General features: G+C 48.3%; 2 protein-coding genes across 5 annotated transcripts in view; both read left to right on the top strand.

The window, feature by feature from the left end:
• LOC137423493 (extracellular calcium-sensing receptor-like) overlaps positions 1-16,022 on the top strand; it is a 65,981-nt gene that overhangs the window by 9,488 nt on the left and 40,471 nt on the right. The gene's annotated exons all lie outside the window — the stretch shown is intronic.
• Positions 8,196-9,700, top strand: LOC144891126 (uncharacterized). Its single transcript, XM_078773509.1, has 2 exons — positions 8,196-8,568; positions 8,707-9,700. The coding sequence occupies exons 1-2, from the start codon at positions 8,200-8,202 to the stop codon at positions 9,553-9,555; spliced, it is 1,218 nt and encodes a 405-aa protein (XP_078629635.1). The 5' UTR covers positions 8,196-8,199; the 3' UTR covers positions 9,556-9,700.

Raw genomic sequence — 16,022 nt, 5'->3', positions numbered from 1 at the left:
ATCATATAATCCACTATGAATTCTTCATTGCACCAGAGGGTGCTTGAGGATAATGTGAGGCCATCTGTCGGAAAGTTGAAGCTCAACCGAAGGTGGACCTTGCAACATGACAATGACCCTAAACATACCAGTAAATCCACCAAGGAATGGCTGAAAAGAAAGAAATGGAGGGTTCTGGAATGGCCAAGTCAAAGCCCGGATCTAAATCCCATCGAGATGTTGTGGGGGGATTTGAAACGAGCTTTGTATGCAAGAAACCCCTCAAACATCGCACAGCTGAAAGAATTCTGCATGGACGAGTGGGCAAAAAATTCTCCCAGTTGATGTCAGAGACTGGAAGACAGTTATAAGAAACGCCTATTTGAGGTTGTTTCTGCCAAAGGGGGCAATACCACCTATTAGAGCCAAGGGTGTACTTACTTTTTCCAAATGCGAAATTTGCATTTTTTAAATTTAAATTATACAATGGACTACAAAATGTAAATGTTTCATGATATTTGTTATATTATATCACCTTTATCTCGCAAATAGCTCTACCTTTGACTCATCTGTCCAGAGCACATTGTTCCAGAAGTGCTGGACTTTGCCTCGGTGTTCATTGCCAAACTTTAGTCTTGCCCTGATGTTCTTTCTGGACAGCAACGGTTTCCTCCTGGCACACCTCCCATGTAGATCAAATTTGTGCAGCCTCTTTCTAATGGTAGACTCGTGCACTTTGACATCAACAATGGCAAGAGCTACCTGTAGGTCCCGTGATGACATTCTGGGGTTCTTAGAGACTTCTTTCAGCATCTTGCGGTCTGCTCTCCCGCTGAACTTGCTGGGGCGGCCTGGCCTGAACAAGTTGGCAATTGTTTGGAATCTTCTCCACTTGTTGATGATCTTCCGGACAGTTGAATGAGTGATTTTAAATTGTTTGGAGATGTTTTTAAATCCCTTCCCAGACTCGTAGGCATCTATAACCTTCTTTCTGAAGGCCTCAGATAGCTCTTTTGATCTAGGCATGGTGACGCCACACACTTCAACAACAAAGAGCAAACCAAACGAAATGTCTGAGGTTTAAATAAGGCAGGTTCCTCCAAGATCCTCTCTAACGATGTTCTAATCATTTGCACCAGAGCTGGTGCACCTGATTCTAATTTTAGGTATTTGAAGTATTGATAAATGTAGGGGTGTACTTACTTTTTCCACAGGCGAAATTTGCATTTATGTTTATTTAAATTCTACAATGGACTACAAAATGTAAATGTTTCATGGTATTTGTTATATTATATCACCTTTGTCTGTCAATATTGTTGAAATGAAGATCAAATAGCTGTATGTTGAAATATGTTGAAAAAGTCAAAACTTTACATGGGGTGTACTTACTTTTTCACGTGACTGTATATACAGGGTGTCCCAACACCTTAGCCCCCCCCCCCCCTGCCCAGCCCAACGTCGGAGAGGTAGGGAGAAACTACGAATTGGGGGAAAAAGCTTTATTATTCGACATCTCATGTGCACAGTTTCAAAGCTTTGCTTCAATATTTGGTGTGCCCACCGCCCGCCGACCAAACTGCCTCCAAACGCGCGGGGTAGGATTCCAAGAGAGACACAAACAAGTCACGATCGAACTCCATTTCTTTGAGGACGTTAGTCAAAGCAGTGAGAAGCTCTTCCCTGGTGTTCTGGAGGCATTGTTCAACTCTGTCCTTGAGTATCGCCCCCAAATGTTCACAGGCGTTGAGGTCAGGCGATGCTCCCGGCCACTCATCGTTTCCAAAAAAATCGACCTTGTTCGCCTTCAGAAGATTCTGGGTCGCCAGTGCGCTCATGCACGGGGCTCGGTCGTGCAGAAACGTGGTCTCCTTGATGCTGAGGACATTTTCTGGGTTCCGTAAAAACGGAATAACATGGCGGGTCAGCACAACGTCTCGGAGGTATTTGCCGTCCCATGATTGTCCTTGCTCTTTGATGACCCACATCAGCCTTTTCGCTGTGAACATCAAGAAGATGCCAACGCACCGTGCTGTCTTCGATTTCTCTCGAATCTTGAGTTCTTGTGGAATGTCATCATTGTGAAGAGCCCAAATTCTGTCATTCTGGAAGTTGGGACGTCGAGCCTCATAAATGAAAAATTCATCAGAAGGGGCCAGGAAAAGAAAATCATCAGAGGTCCATTCGCTCAAAAACTCATAAAACCACATTCGATCCTCGACGTTCTTCTCCGTCAGCTTCGGTGCTGGAATTTGGTGAAAAGCCTTTGCGCCAATGGACTGAAGGAACCTGTGGATACTTGATAAGCTCTTCTCCTTCCCTCGAACCCGTTCAATCTCCTTTTGGAGCCCTCAAATTCTTTTCTTCTCCTTGGTAAGCGACTCAATGATGATATCCCTGCTTTCCTGAGACAAACATTGTGCTGTCTGTTCGGGCCGGCTGTCCATCTCGCAATCGAAGGGATCACGGTTCCAATTGCATTTGACGAAGTCCTCAGACCTGTTCAGGTACTTGGCAACCAAGGATCAGGATATGGTTCCAGGCGTCTGATCCCTGGCGACTCGGAATGCGATAGCCATGATGCGGCATATCCACCTTTTCTTCTCGGAATCACCCGACCACGACATCACTTCACAAAATCTGCAACAGAACAAGAAAGGCTCATTAGATCATTATGAAATTTGGTATTTGAGATGTCAAATGAATGATCCATCACAATATATGCCCGCCATTGTACAGTGGCGACCCAGTAGAGCTGGGCAGGGGGGGGGGGAGGGGCAAGGTGTTGTATATATATTGTTGCGGTTTTGAGAACCCACACAGATAACATCATTAAAGGTTAACGGTTGCACCCCATAGATAGGCCACAAGCAACACGTAGGTCACCTTAGGACATCAGTTATTTCATAGTATGTGTTTAGATAAGGCCATTCCCAATAGTTGCATCTGCGTTGCGTCAAACAAATAAGAGTAGGCCCCTCGTCTATTTTGCAGCCTCCCTCCAAGCGACGCCATTAAGCGCTATCCAGTCTGCACCCCATGGCCCCTCCCAACTTGTTACGCTCCTTTGCCAGCAGCCTTCGCTGCCCTTGGGCTCGCTCAACCCAGCCAAAAGCCATGAGGTGAGTCCCGAAAAGGGGGCGGAGCGCCAGGATCGAGGTGCGGCCCACGTCAACCAGCCATCAGGGCGGAGCCGGTAAGCCAACAACAGCCAACCAGGGCTGAGGTGAGGTCGCCTGACCGGGCGTGGTTTGGGCTTCGAGAGCGTTCGCTGGCTTGGTTTATAAAAGCGCGCACGCAAAGCCCTTCGACAGGACTCGCTGGGGAAGGTTGAGAGGACTCGAGAGTATATGCGCTTTACCAAGAGAAGGACTGTGCAGAGAGGACTGCCTGAGCGAGCACGCATTAAAGAGGACTTGTTGGAAGGTTGGCTTAAAGAGGACTTGTTGGAAGGTTGGCTTATTGAGGACTTATGAGAAGGACTCGCTGGGGAAGGTTGGGAGGACTCGAGTGTATAACCGTTTTACCAAGAGAAGGCTGATGGTGAGGACTGCCTGAGCGAGCGAGCTTAAAGAGGACTTGTTGGAAGGTTGGCTTATTGAGGACTTATGAGAAGGACTCGCTGGGGGAAAGTTGACATTCATAAAGGACTCGTTGGAGAGCGCGCTAAAGAACTCGCATTATGAGCTTTGATTGAGGCGGCTGCTTTGGGAGGACGTGTGCGAAAAGTGCTACGTATAACCGCCAGTATACCAACCTTTCCCCGTCATGATAATTGTCTGCTACGCGCTTACGCTACGAGGAGAGCTGTCTGCCGTCCACCTTCATCACCTGGTATGGTTCGAGGACCGGAGCTGGACCAGAGCCTGAACGCCATCGCCGGACCTTCCACCCTACCTTCGTCAAACCCCGTGTGAGTGACCCTGAGAGTGAGTGAGAGTGATCAGGCCCGAGTCCAGGGAATAAGTTAAGACTGTGGTTAAGACTGCCTTGTGTACTTTTTCTTCTTCTTTCTTTGTACATTCTTTCTTTTCCTCTTCTTGTACAAATTGTGAATAAATTCCTTGTTCCTCCTAGTTTTCATCTTAATCCGATCGTATCAGTCTTTTCTCATTTGGGTAAGCGTGGCAAGATTAGGAACCGCTATAATCGGGTCTAGTCCTTGTTAACGGCCCGAATCGCGGCATGCTTCACTCGGCGTGTCCACTAAACGCCGTGGTTCGGGCGGGAGTTATTTCCTTGCTTCACGGTCGGTGTTAGTAATTAGATAATATGACTAATTCGACCAACAACCCTAATTAATACCGACCAGAAGGAACGTGATAACTTCAGGATCGCGTCGGCCAGATAAAGGACAAGGGGATTAACCCCCTCTTGATAAGGGGAGAGCCGACGTTTCTGAGATCCGCAACAATATTGTTGCGGTTTTGAGAACCCACACATAAAACATCATTAAAGGTTAAAGGTAGTAGCCCATAGCTAGGCCACAAGCAACACGTAAGTCACCATAGGACGTCAGTTATTTCATAGTCTGTGTTTAGATAAGGCCATTTTCCAATAGTTGCATCTGTGTTGCGTCAATGAAATAAGAGTAGGCCCTTCCGTTCATTTTGGCAGCCTCCCTTCCAAGCGACGCCATTAATCGCACTCCAGTCTGTGCCCCATGGCCCTTCCCAATTTGTTACGCGCCTTTGTCAGCAGCGTTCGCAACCTCGCTGGGCTTCCGCTCAAACCAGCCCAGAAACCCATGAGGTAAGGCCCGAAAAGGGGGCGGAGCGCCAGGATGAAGGTGCGGCCACGTCAACCAGCCGTCAGCGCGGGGCCGGTAAGCCAACACCAGCCAACCAGGGCTGAGGTGAGGTCGCCTGACAGGGCGTGGATTTGGGCTTCAAGAGCGTTCGCTGGCTTATGTTATAAAAGCATGCATGCAAAGCTCATTAAAGAGGACTGCAAGGAATCGCGCTTGGTGAGAGGACTCTCGTAGGAAGCTTGTGCTAAGAGGACTGCGCACAAAAGGACTTGTCATGATTACAAAGGACTGTGCGTAGAGAACTCGCTGGCACTGATTACAAATGACTTGTTGGAAGGTTGGCTTATGAGAAGGACTGACGCAACTGCACCCGTGGAAGGAGGTTGACCTTCAGGTCTGAACAGGGAGAGAGAGGCGCTTGAACTGGGACGTGCGCTTTACGAAAGAACTGAAGCCAGAGATTGGCATTGGAAGGAATTGCGTTTTACGAGAGGGCTGACCGGGCGAGCGCGCGGCACGCATTGCTAAGAATTGCAGCATGCAGGACATTGGGGAGGGGGCGCTTGGGGCGAGTAAGACCGGTAACGCCAGTACAAAAGTGTTGGTACACAAATTACGTATGCCGATAGCCCAAGCTTACCTTCCCCCGTCATTATAATTGTCCGCTCGCGTTACACTATGTGGAGAGCTGCCTGCCGGGTTTCGTCTGCTGGACCGGAGCCGGACTGGAGCCTGGACACCATCGCCGGACCTTCCACCCTACCATCTGCATCCCCGTGTGAGTCTGAAGTCTGAGACCGAATCTGAGAGCGATCGGGTCCGTGTCCAGGGAATAGAATAAGAATGTTTAAGACTGCCCTGTGTACTTTTCCTTCCTCTTTCTTTCTTGTACATTCTTTCTTTTCCTCTTCTTATTTGTACATAATTAATAAACCAATCTGTTCTTCCTATTTTTCTGGTTGCCTCTCAATCCGATCGTATCAGTCTTTTCTCAATTGGGTAAGCGTGGCACGATTAGGAACCGCCATAATCGGGTCTAGTCTTGTTAACAGCTCGGATCGCGGATCGCTATCCACTCGGCGTTAACACCTGATATCCGTGATTCGAGCAGGAGTTATTCCCTTGCTTTACGGTCGGTGGTAGTAATTAGGTAATATAGTCTAGTAGGAAGACTAGGTTCCCCTGCACCCCCCGGAGATATACTTCTAATCAGTGTTTCTAGATTGGAAAAAATGTGTAGAAAATGACTAGCTATGGCCCCAAGCTGAAAATATGTCCCACATACCATTTGTATGCAAATTACTGCTGCCATTATCAAAAAAACGATTTTTGACATATCTCAGCCAATATTGCAGATAATTGAAAAATGAAGGTGTCTAGACCCATGTTTTGAAGGGCATAGATCATGATAGAACTATTCATAACATGATTACATGTGTCTATGGTATACTAGTATGCATATTAATGCTGTAATTACAAAATAATCAGTTTTACAAATGATAAGGATACGTTAATACTGCAGATAACTTAACATGGTACATAAGGGGTCTAAACCCAGGTATTTTCAAGGTTAAATGTCAACAAGATGCTCCTGAGTCTTGCATAGGGGCGGGACATTGGCAGTAACATTGGTACCACTCAACTTTTCTTCCCACCATTGACTTTGTATTGCGAGAGATTTTCACTTGCTTATTTAAAGGTTTCTCACCCAGCCCACGTAAAATCTACCAACTCCTGCTGTTAACTCCCAAACATATTTTTTTATGTTATCCAATCACAGTGCAGAAATGACAGACTAGAGATCCAAATTAGTGCTGCTATAGCTGCCATTTTACATTTCCATCCATGTAACATGCGCGCTCGCGCGCTCGTATCAATTGGTAATGTCGCGCGCTCGTATCAATTGGTAACGTTGATGTTATTGAATACCTCAGTTGAAAGTTCAGTCTTCCATTCCATCTGTGTGTTGTTCTTGGTATTCATCCTCCAATCTAGCCAGGTAAGATGCTAACTATAATGTTACTCACACTCTTGACTTCAGTTTCTGCATGAAATCATAAACAGGCAGAATAACAGCTGAGCCAGCTAGCACCATGTTAGCTAACGTTAAAGCTAGCCTCATCTATGTACAGTATGTTCCTAATGTCGGTGTAACTTAAACTTTTGTTAATGCCAAACATGAGACATATCTGTTGACTTCTGTATATGAATTGAACCAGAAAGAGGCACGACAGCTGAGCTAGCTACAGTAACTTAGCACAATGTTTCATTGGCCTAGATAGCTAACGTTAGTGTGGAAGAATTTAGATGTTTTAGCTATTAGCACTTTTGATGCCACTAAACATGGTTTAGTCAGCTAAAAAGTACCCTAGTGTAGAACATGACTCAGAACCTCTGTTACCTCACTGAAAACTCAGAGCCTCCTTTCACAGGCACTTTTAACATCATTCGTGATTTCTTATTTGTCATTTAACAGTGATGGTAGACATCGAAAGCAAGCATGCCCAAAAGAAAACGGAGTGTAGAACCTGCAGCCCAAAGCTCTCCTCCTACATGCATCCTTCATGTACCATCCATGTCTGATCATGGGGATTTCACGCCCCTCCGTAAAATTAAAGGATCTGCTTCAGAAAAACTGCAACTGCTTCAAAAGATCCGGGATAGACGTCTCAACCAACCGCATGACTCCCCATGTCGTATGCAATCAGTATGTGATCAGATCCCGGCAACTCTTCCTGATGACCTAGAAAGAGTAGGATATCACAGCAAGTGTTATAAGCACTTTGTCCGCCACTTTCATCGTCTGGGAGATGATACAGAACCAGGGCCATCAACCTCATCATGGCATCACTCTCCTCGTAAACCAGGAGGTTCTGCTGAACCCATCTTCCCGCCAGAGTGTATATTTTGTGAGAAAGTTGAGACCAAAGATGCTCATCGCAATACTGAGAGGCCTACAACCTTCCCATCCTTTAAAAACAAAGAAAATGCATGGGAGCAAATCGAAACACGGGCTGAGAAAATGGGTCTCTATCGACTCCATCGAAAGGTGAAAAACAAAGACCTCTTTGCATGTGAGGCCAAACACCATCCGTCATGTTTTAAAGCTTTCCGCACAGCATTCTACAACTATGAGCGTGCGATTCACAGAGCCGAAGCACCAAAGGAGCAGGCTTGCATGTCAGCCGCCCATGAAAAGGCATTCAACTCAGTACTGGAACACATTCAAACCCAGGTCATCCAGCAGAATAAAGTTCTACAGCTTTCTTCCTTGCGCTTGCTCTATGTCGAGGAACTGAAACTGAATGGATATGAGAACTCAAATTATCGGTCAGAGAAACTACTGAAACGCCTACAGAATGACCCAATCAAGGAGCATATCCACTTCACGAAGGTTGATCATGACAAATGTGATGTCATTTCTTTCTGGCTTTTGCACAGCTCAAACATAACAGTTTCCAATCCAGGATGGAATGGCGCTGCTGCATACCCTTGCCAACCTTCCCCCAACATGTGGTGAGATATGCTTGCAGGTGCTTGATCAGATGGTGGCCAAGCAGCACTTTCTGTTCTCCACTGACAGTTACCATCCTGAGTCAATCAAAGCGCAGGAAAGGCTGAGGCGGGGCAGCTCAGAGAAGATCATTCTGGCTGGACCAGCAACCAGGAAGCCATATGACTTCAAAATGTTCCTTGCAAATGACGACAACAAAAAGCAGATGTGCCAGCTTCTGCTGAAAGTGTGGAGTGGACAAGAGGCAGCTACCAGGCTGGAGAGAACAGAGATGGCTGTGCTGATCGTGGAGGGGAAGGCCCACCAACTTGCCTCAACGAATGGCAAGGTAAAATTGAAAGCCCTTCGTGAATGGCGATTCAATTTGTAATTTTTCCTGAAAAAAAGGTGATTACCTGTGATGTTTGTCTAGATCTGAAACTGGCAGTGACTGGTGATTGAAATGCGGTGCCTTTTTGTGTTTCAGGTCGAGGTACGTGAACTCCCCACGATCTACAGCAACCAGGAAGAGACTGATACCAGGGTGGTTCTGTACCTCCATCATGCTGCTACCATCGGATACAAGAACGCTGTAGTCAGAACACCGGACACAGACATCCTCCTGATCCTGCTCCACCATGCCCACAACATCAAGCTGACGGTGTACCTGGATACAGGGTCAGGGAAGCATCGCCAACTTGTCAACGTCTCTGAGCTGGCAGAATCCCTGGGAGAGGACTACTGTGCCACTCTCCTGGGGTACTATGTGTTCAGCGGAGAAGACTGCACCAGTGCCTTCAAAGGGAAGGGAAAAGTTGGGCCCTTGAAAAAGCTGGAGAAGAATCCCAGGTTTCACAGGGCATTCGGTGAACTGGGTGACAACTGGGATGCCAACCCTGAGGTGGAGAGGCAGTTAGAAAAATTCACCTGTGTGATGTACGGCCAGAGTCGCGAGTCATCAGTGGACATTGTCCGTGCCAAGCTGCTACGAAAAATGGTGGGAGAGGACAAGACCCTCACATCCAAGTCCAAGGTTGATCTGGCTCGCCTTCCTCCATGCCAGTCTGCCCTGAAGCCGCACATCCAGCGTGTGAACCACCGCGTAGCATTGTACAAAAGAGCCGATCAACCTATCATCGAAAAGCCAAAACCTTATGAGGAGCAAGGATGGATAAGGACTGATGAAGGACTGTTGAAACCAATGTGGTCCAGTGGTCCCATCCTACCAACCTCACTGGTGGATCTTCTGAACACAGGAGAGCACGAAGAGGAGGAGGAAGAGGAAGGAGAAGAAGAGTTTGACTCTGACGATTTCGATGAAAATGATGATGACTGACTCAGTGTAGAATCACTAATGCTAATGATGTTTATCTAAAACAAGCAAGAGAAGAGTGGTCACATTGAGTGCTAGGACTATTTTGACAGTTGTAATATTTAGAAAAATAAAACTTTGTGTTAACGTCTGTGTAGACGGACCTTAATATGAGTCTATTATTTCGTAAAACTGTGATTATTTTGTAAATAAAGCACTAATTAGCATACTAGTATACCATAGACACATGTAATCATGTTATGAATAGTTCTATCATGATCTATGCCCTTCAAAACATGGGTCTAGACACCTTCATTTTTCAATTATCTGCAATATTGGCTGAGATATGTCAAAAATCGTTTTTTTGATAATGGCAGCAGTAATTTGCATAAAAATGGTATGTGGGACATTTTTCCAGCTTGGGGCCATAGCTAGTCATTTTCTACACATTTTTTGCAATCTAGAAACACTGATTAGAAGTATATCTCCGGGGGGTGCAGGGGGACCTAGTCTTCCTACTAGACTAATAGGACTAAAACTCGACCAACAACCCTATTTACCACCGACCGGAAGGAACGTTATAACCCCCAGGATCGCGTCGGCCAGATAAGAGACAAGGGGATTAACCCCCTCTTGATAAGGGGAGAGCCGACGTTTGAGATCCATAACAAGTGGTCGTCAGGAGTTGGGATTTGGAACCTGGGACTAAATTTTTTAGACCAAATTTTGGACACCAATTGTGCATTTGGCCATAACAATTGGTGTCTGGGAGTGGGATTTGGGACCCGAAGCAAATTTTTTTATCTGTTGGATAAATTTGGTCAAAATTACAAGCGACCCAAATTTAGCATTAACATCTAAATTTTAAATCGTGCCATGGATAGCTAAGGCGATCGGATGCCGGTGGGGTAAATGAGGAGGTGGAGGAGGAAGGGTTAGAGTCATCAACCCAGGACCCCCGGGAAGAAGTGGGACAAGGAGGAGAAATGGGAGAGGAAATTAATGAGGGTGCAGCAGAAGAGGGTGCAGGCGAACAAAATGGCGGCGCCTCACACATGGCGACGAGGGCCGCGCCCGCTGCGCAAATGGGAGGGATGAATATGCAGGACCTCACTGCGCAGCTGCAGGCCGCCATACAAATGGGGTTCGAAACCCAATTTGGGGGATTGCGAAATGATATGGGAAACCAAATTGGGGGATTGCGAAATGATATGGGAAACCAAATTGGGGGATTGAGAGACTGGTTAAGTAATTTGGAAAATAGAATGGGGGAGCAATTGGGAAGTCAAATTGGGGGGTTAGAAAGCAAATTGGGGGGATCAGAAAGCAAATTAGGGGGCAAATTGGAGGACGTGAATGGCCAAGCCCGAGAAATAAATGAGGGGTTAGCGAGGGAGGAAGCCAGGTGTGAAATAAAAGCATTGTGGAAGGACATAGACCGCAGCTCGAGCGGGAAAGGTACAATGGTAAGCGATGGGGTAGCGTGGCTTGAGGAGCGCGGGTTAAGCGGGGTTAAGCGAGGTTGAGCAAAGCACAGCCGGGTGGACCGGGGTAGAAATCGCGACCCGGGGTATGGGGAAGCCGATGACCACCAAAGTAGAAGGGAAAATTTTATTCGTGCCAGCGGTCGTCGAGGAAAAAGGAAATGAATTAATAATAGTTGAAATTGGGGTTAAGAAGATGGCGGACTTAGAAGAGCAATCGCGGGAGGAAAAGATGGAATATGTGCAAAGTCCGTGTTCGCATCATGATGCCGTACTTCCTAACCCAAATGAAAGTTTGCAGCTGCGTGTGGAGAAAAGGATCCCGAAGGTAAGCCGGGCTGTATATGGCGCGAAAAGGTTTGGCGAGAAAGGATTTTTCACGCGCTTGGGATCCCGACATCACCCGGGCGCTCGTAGGAGGTCCGTGGTGCGCTGTATGAAAGAGAATGGCACGCGTGTGCGAACGGCGTCGGAGTGTGAGTATGAAACCGAGAGCGAGGGAGAATGCACAACGGAGGGTATGTGTGAGAGTGAGTGTGATACAGAGAGTGAGATGGATGGAGAGGGTGTGCGAGGATGCACACCGGGGATGGATGAGGAGCGTGTGCGGGGATGCACACCAGAGCCCGTGATTGGGTGTGCAGCAGGAGATTGCACACCCGTGGGTAGGTGTGCGCTGAGTGGGTGGATGCAAGAGTGCACACCCGTGGTGGTTACGGAGTACGTAACGAGGGAGAGTGCACGGGAGGAGTGCGTGGAAGAAAGGTGTGTAACAGAGGAGTGTGCGATAACGGAGTGTATGGGATGTGCGAGTGAGAAAAGGGTCGCGTGTGAAGGTGAGAATGTGACTCGAGCATCGACGCTGACCGGGGCAGCGCTTAGGCCGAAGTATAGCCGACGCGAGCTCTTGGGGCTTGGTGTTCTTTGTGTGCTGCTGGGGCCGGCGGGGATCGTTGCTGCGGCGCTCTTGCAAGGAGCGCCGTGCACGATTCGGGCCGTGTCCCGCCCTGTATGGTCGGTGCCGCGCCGTAGCGGCGACCGGCACGATTCCGGGGGAGAAAGGCCGGGTCGGACCTTCGCGCCCTGGCAGGCGCGGTGTTCCGACTGGGGAGGTTGGGTCATCGGGCCGGAGACCGCAAGGCTCCGTGCCGAGATGGACCCTGGAACCTCGGCCCGAGTATGCCTCCTCCCCAGAATGGAAAATGCCGGACGGACCCAACCTACAGGAGACTGACCATCTGCACGCATTGCTCGATTTTTCTAAGCCGAGCAGTAAAAATACTTTCCCGCATGAGAGACTCATAGTTCAGAGGACTGGACAGTTAGTAATGGCAGTAGTGATGGCGAATGATAGTTTTACCATTCACCTCGCATCCATTTGTGCAAAGGAGCAGTAGTTTTATGGGGATTGGCAGTATAAGCTCGCCGAGGGCGGGTTAGGATAATCGTTAGGGACCTAGAAATGACTTTAGGAGACTTGAGGTTTAAGTAGTGACATTTGTACATGTAGAGGGGACGTAGAGAGATTAGATGGATGATAATGACGAGGGAGTGCTTCGTATAAGGGATGACGGGAAGCACTAGTATTAGAAGGGAGTAGATAGCTAGATGGTGCTGTGTGTATGAGCTTGAGGTTTAGGCGGAAATGAGACATTGTGAATGGAAGTCCTTGTAGTGCTGGTGAGCAAATGAGGCAATGCTCGAGAGGGATGTGTGTGTGTGCGAAAGTGTATGAGTGGAGTATTGAGGTTGTGTGTCATTGTGTTGAGTGATTGACTTGCATGGTGTGCAAGTGGAGAATGGTTGTGTGGAATAAATGGTGTGGAGTGAGTGGTGTGGAATGAGTAGTGTGGAGTGCATGGTGCGAAGGAGTGAATGGGGGAAGGATGGACCCTTTCACGAATACCTGGGGAGGGTAGTTTAAAAGTAGGTAGAGTGAGTAGGTAAATTGGTTGGATATTGACATCTGTGGTGCGTGTAGTAGCAATGAAGTGCTTAGAGGGGTGCATAAGTGTGTGGAATGGCTGAGCGTGTGAGCCTGTTAGTGCGTGTGGTTATTGAGCACTCCGCCACTGGTAGTCTGTCAGCCAGGTGAGGCCGCAGGTAGGCTCTGGTAGCCAGGTAGTGTTGTGTAGAGTTCAGCAGGACCCGAGGATCCCCGGAGAGGACCCGGGTAGCGCAATGCCAGAGAGGACATCGAGGGGGTAAGTGCCAGGGAGGGCCTTCCCCAGGTAGATTAGGGTGAGGAGGCAGGCAAGCTCGGGTGGCGACGTTCAGTGGCGGAGGTGCGCAGGTAAGTAGACCTGCTGGGAGAGCCACACGACCCAGCCCCGAAATTGTGCGAGGGCACAGATTGAAAAATGGGGGGAGTGAGACCCCAAATTGGGAGAGCACCACAGTATGGGCAATGGGAATTGGTTTTTAGAACCACATAGTGTAAGATGGCCAATGGATTGGCAGGGCGAGACCCCAGGTAGAGTAAAGACTTAATGTCAATTAGAGTATAGTTAGGAGAAAATCTCTTTGCACCATCCGCATCCACTCACCGAGGTGATAGGACTCCACACCAGGTTTTGGCAAATGATTTGGGAATGTAAGACGCATCTTGACGTGGGTGAGAAATTGTATGTAATATTCCATCCCTTCCTTCTTGGGAGGGATTGGGAACGAATTTGGAATCAGAGGGGATGGGAAAGACAAAACGTCGTGACGAATTTGTAAATTGTATAAATACGGGGAAGGGCAAGGGTAGTGTAGGCTGACATGGGGGGTGACGTACGAGTAGGGACAAGCTTTCTCAGCTCGCTCTCCAGCGCCCCTCATGTCGCATGACCTTGTATTGATGTGTACCCTTGCGCTCTTGCACCCCGCTAACCTCTGCTTTGTCTTCCTCCCCCACTCATAGACCTATGGTATTTTGTGCGAGGGGAGTGTGCAGGTGCCCTGAGCGGTGCGGCCGCACTCTTGCTGCCTGCAACCTGCTGCCTGCCTGCCTGCATTGATACACCATATGGACCACATGTTCTGTGGCCTGGCACCTTTGCTGGGACAGACCATTGCTGCCAGCAGCATCTTACTTGTGGACCACTGTGTTTTAAGTGGCATCAATGCCATGCAGGCGGACCACCTACGCTGGCCCTGCTGGCCAAATAAAAAAGCGGACGTAGTTTGTGCCCTTTTTATTAATTAACCTTTGGTGTGCCCGAACAAAGATGGTAAACTTTTACGAGGGCACACCGAAGAACAGCAAGTAAGAAGATCAAGCCAAGATCCATCGGACAAGCAAGCCAAGCACAAGACGTCATCATTTATTAATTTTTGAAATATTTTTGTGCATTTTTTTTGGTGCTGGTGCTTTTTGTGCATTTTGTTTATTTGTGGTACATATGGGTGTATGGTGTATCGGTGCAGTGCATTGCAATTGGCATTTCCTCTTCTCAAAATCTCTCTTCTTTTTCCCACAAAAGACAGGTCCTGGGTTGTAGTTGTAAATAATTAATTAGTAGTGTCTTGTAAATAACATGCTCCCCACCGGCTTTATGTTTAGTTTGCAAATAATTCTGTAATCCGGTTAATTGTGGGCGTGAGTCAGTTAGGTAGGAGACAACGCAGCAGGTGGGACATCCCTAGTGTTAAAACTGTCGCACTCAGGGTGAGGTTAAAAGTAGAGGGTAACCACACCTAAGTGTCACATGTAGTTGTAAAAGTAGTCCTGACCCAGGTTTTGGCTCGGGACTAGCCTGGCAAAAGGAGGGGTGCAGTGTTGTGGTTTGGAGAACCCACACATATAACATCATTAAAGTTTAAAGGTAGCACCCCAGAGGTAGGCCACAAGCAACACGTAGTTCACCATAGGACATCAGTTATTTCATAGTCTGTGTTTAGATAAGGCCATTTTCCAATAGTTGCATCTGCGTTGCGTCAATCAAATAAGAGTAGGCCCTTCCGTTCATTTTGGCAGCCTCCCTTCCAAGCGACGCCATTGAGCGCGCTCCAGTCTGTGCCCCATGGCACTTCCCAATTTGTTACGCGCCTTTGTCAGCAGCGATCGCAACCTCGCTGGGCTTCTGCTCAAACCAGCCCAGAAACCCACGAGGTAAGGCCCAAAAAGGGGGCGGAGCGCCAGGATGAAGGTGCGGCCACGTCAACCAACCGTCAGCGCGGGGCCGGTAAGCCAACACCAGCCAACCAGGGCTGAGGTGAGGTCACCTGACAGGGCGTGGTTTTGGGCTTCGAGAGCGTTCGCTGGCTTATGTTATAAAAGCGCGCACGCAAAGCTCATTAAAGAGGACTGCAAGGAATCGCGCTTGGTGAGAGGACTCTCGTAGGAGGCTTGTGCTAAGAGGACTGTGCACAAAAGGACTTGTCGTGATTACAAAGGACTGTGCGGAGAGAACTCGTTGGCGCTGATTACAAAGGATGTGTTGTAAGGTTGGCTTATGAGAAGGACTGACGCAACTGCACCCGTGGAAGGAGGTTGACCTTCAGGTCTGAGCGGGGAGAGAGGCGCTTGACCTGGGACATGCGCTTTATGAAAGAACTGAAGCCAGAGATAGGCATTGGAAGGAATTGCGCTTTACGAGAGGGCTGACCAGGCGAGCGCGCGGCACGCATTGCTAAGAACCGCAGCGTGCAGGACATTGGGGAGGGGGCGCTTGGGGCGGGTAAGACCAGTAGCGCCAGTACAAAAGCGCCGGTACACAAATTACGTATGCCGATAGCCCAAGCTTACCTTCCCCCGTCATTATAATTGTCCGCTCGCGTTACACTACGTGGAGAGCTGCCTGCCGGGTTTCATCTGCTGCACCGGAGCCGGACTGGAGCCTGGACACCATCGCCGGACCTTCCACCCTACCATCTGCATCCCCGTGTGAGTCTGAAGTCTGAGACCGAATCTGAGAGCGATCGGGCCCATGTCCAGGGAATAGAATAAGACTGTTTAAGACTGCCCTGTGTACTTTTCCTTCCTCTTTCTTTCTTGTGCATTCTTTCGTTTCCTCTTCTACT

Source organism: Myxine glutinosa, chromosome 3 (assembly GCF_964187855.1).
Source record: "Myxine glutinosa chromosome 3, kmMyxGlut1.1, whole genome shotgun sequence".
Classification (NCBI taxonomy): Eukaryota; Metazoa; Chordata; class Myxini; order Myxiniformes; family Myxinidae; genus Myxine; species Myxine glutinosa.
This window is presented reverse-complemented; position numbering and strand designations above follow the sequence as displayed.

Excerpts from the sequence above, each read along its gene's own strand:
- LOC144891126 (XM_078773509.1), top strand. The coding sequence starts at position 8,200 with ATGGCGCTGCTGCATACCCTTGCCAACCTTCCCCCAACATGTGGTGAG. Across the intron at positions 8,569-8,706 it reads TTGCCTCAACGAATGGCAAG|GTCGAGGTACGTGAACTCCC; the intron begins GTAAAATTGAAA and ends TTTGTGTTTCAG.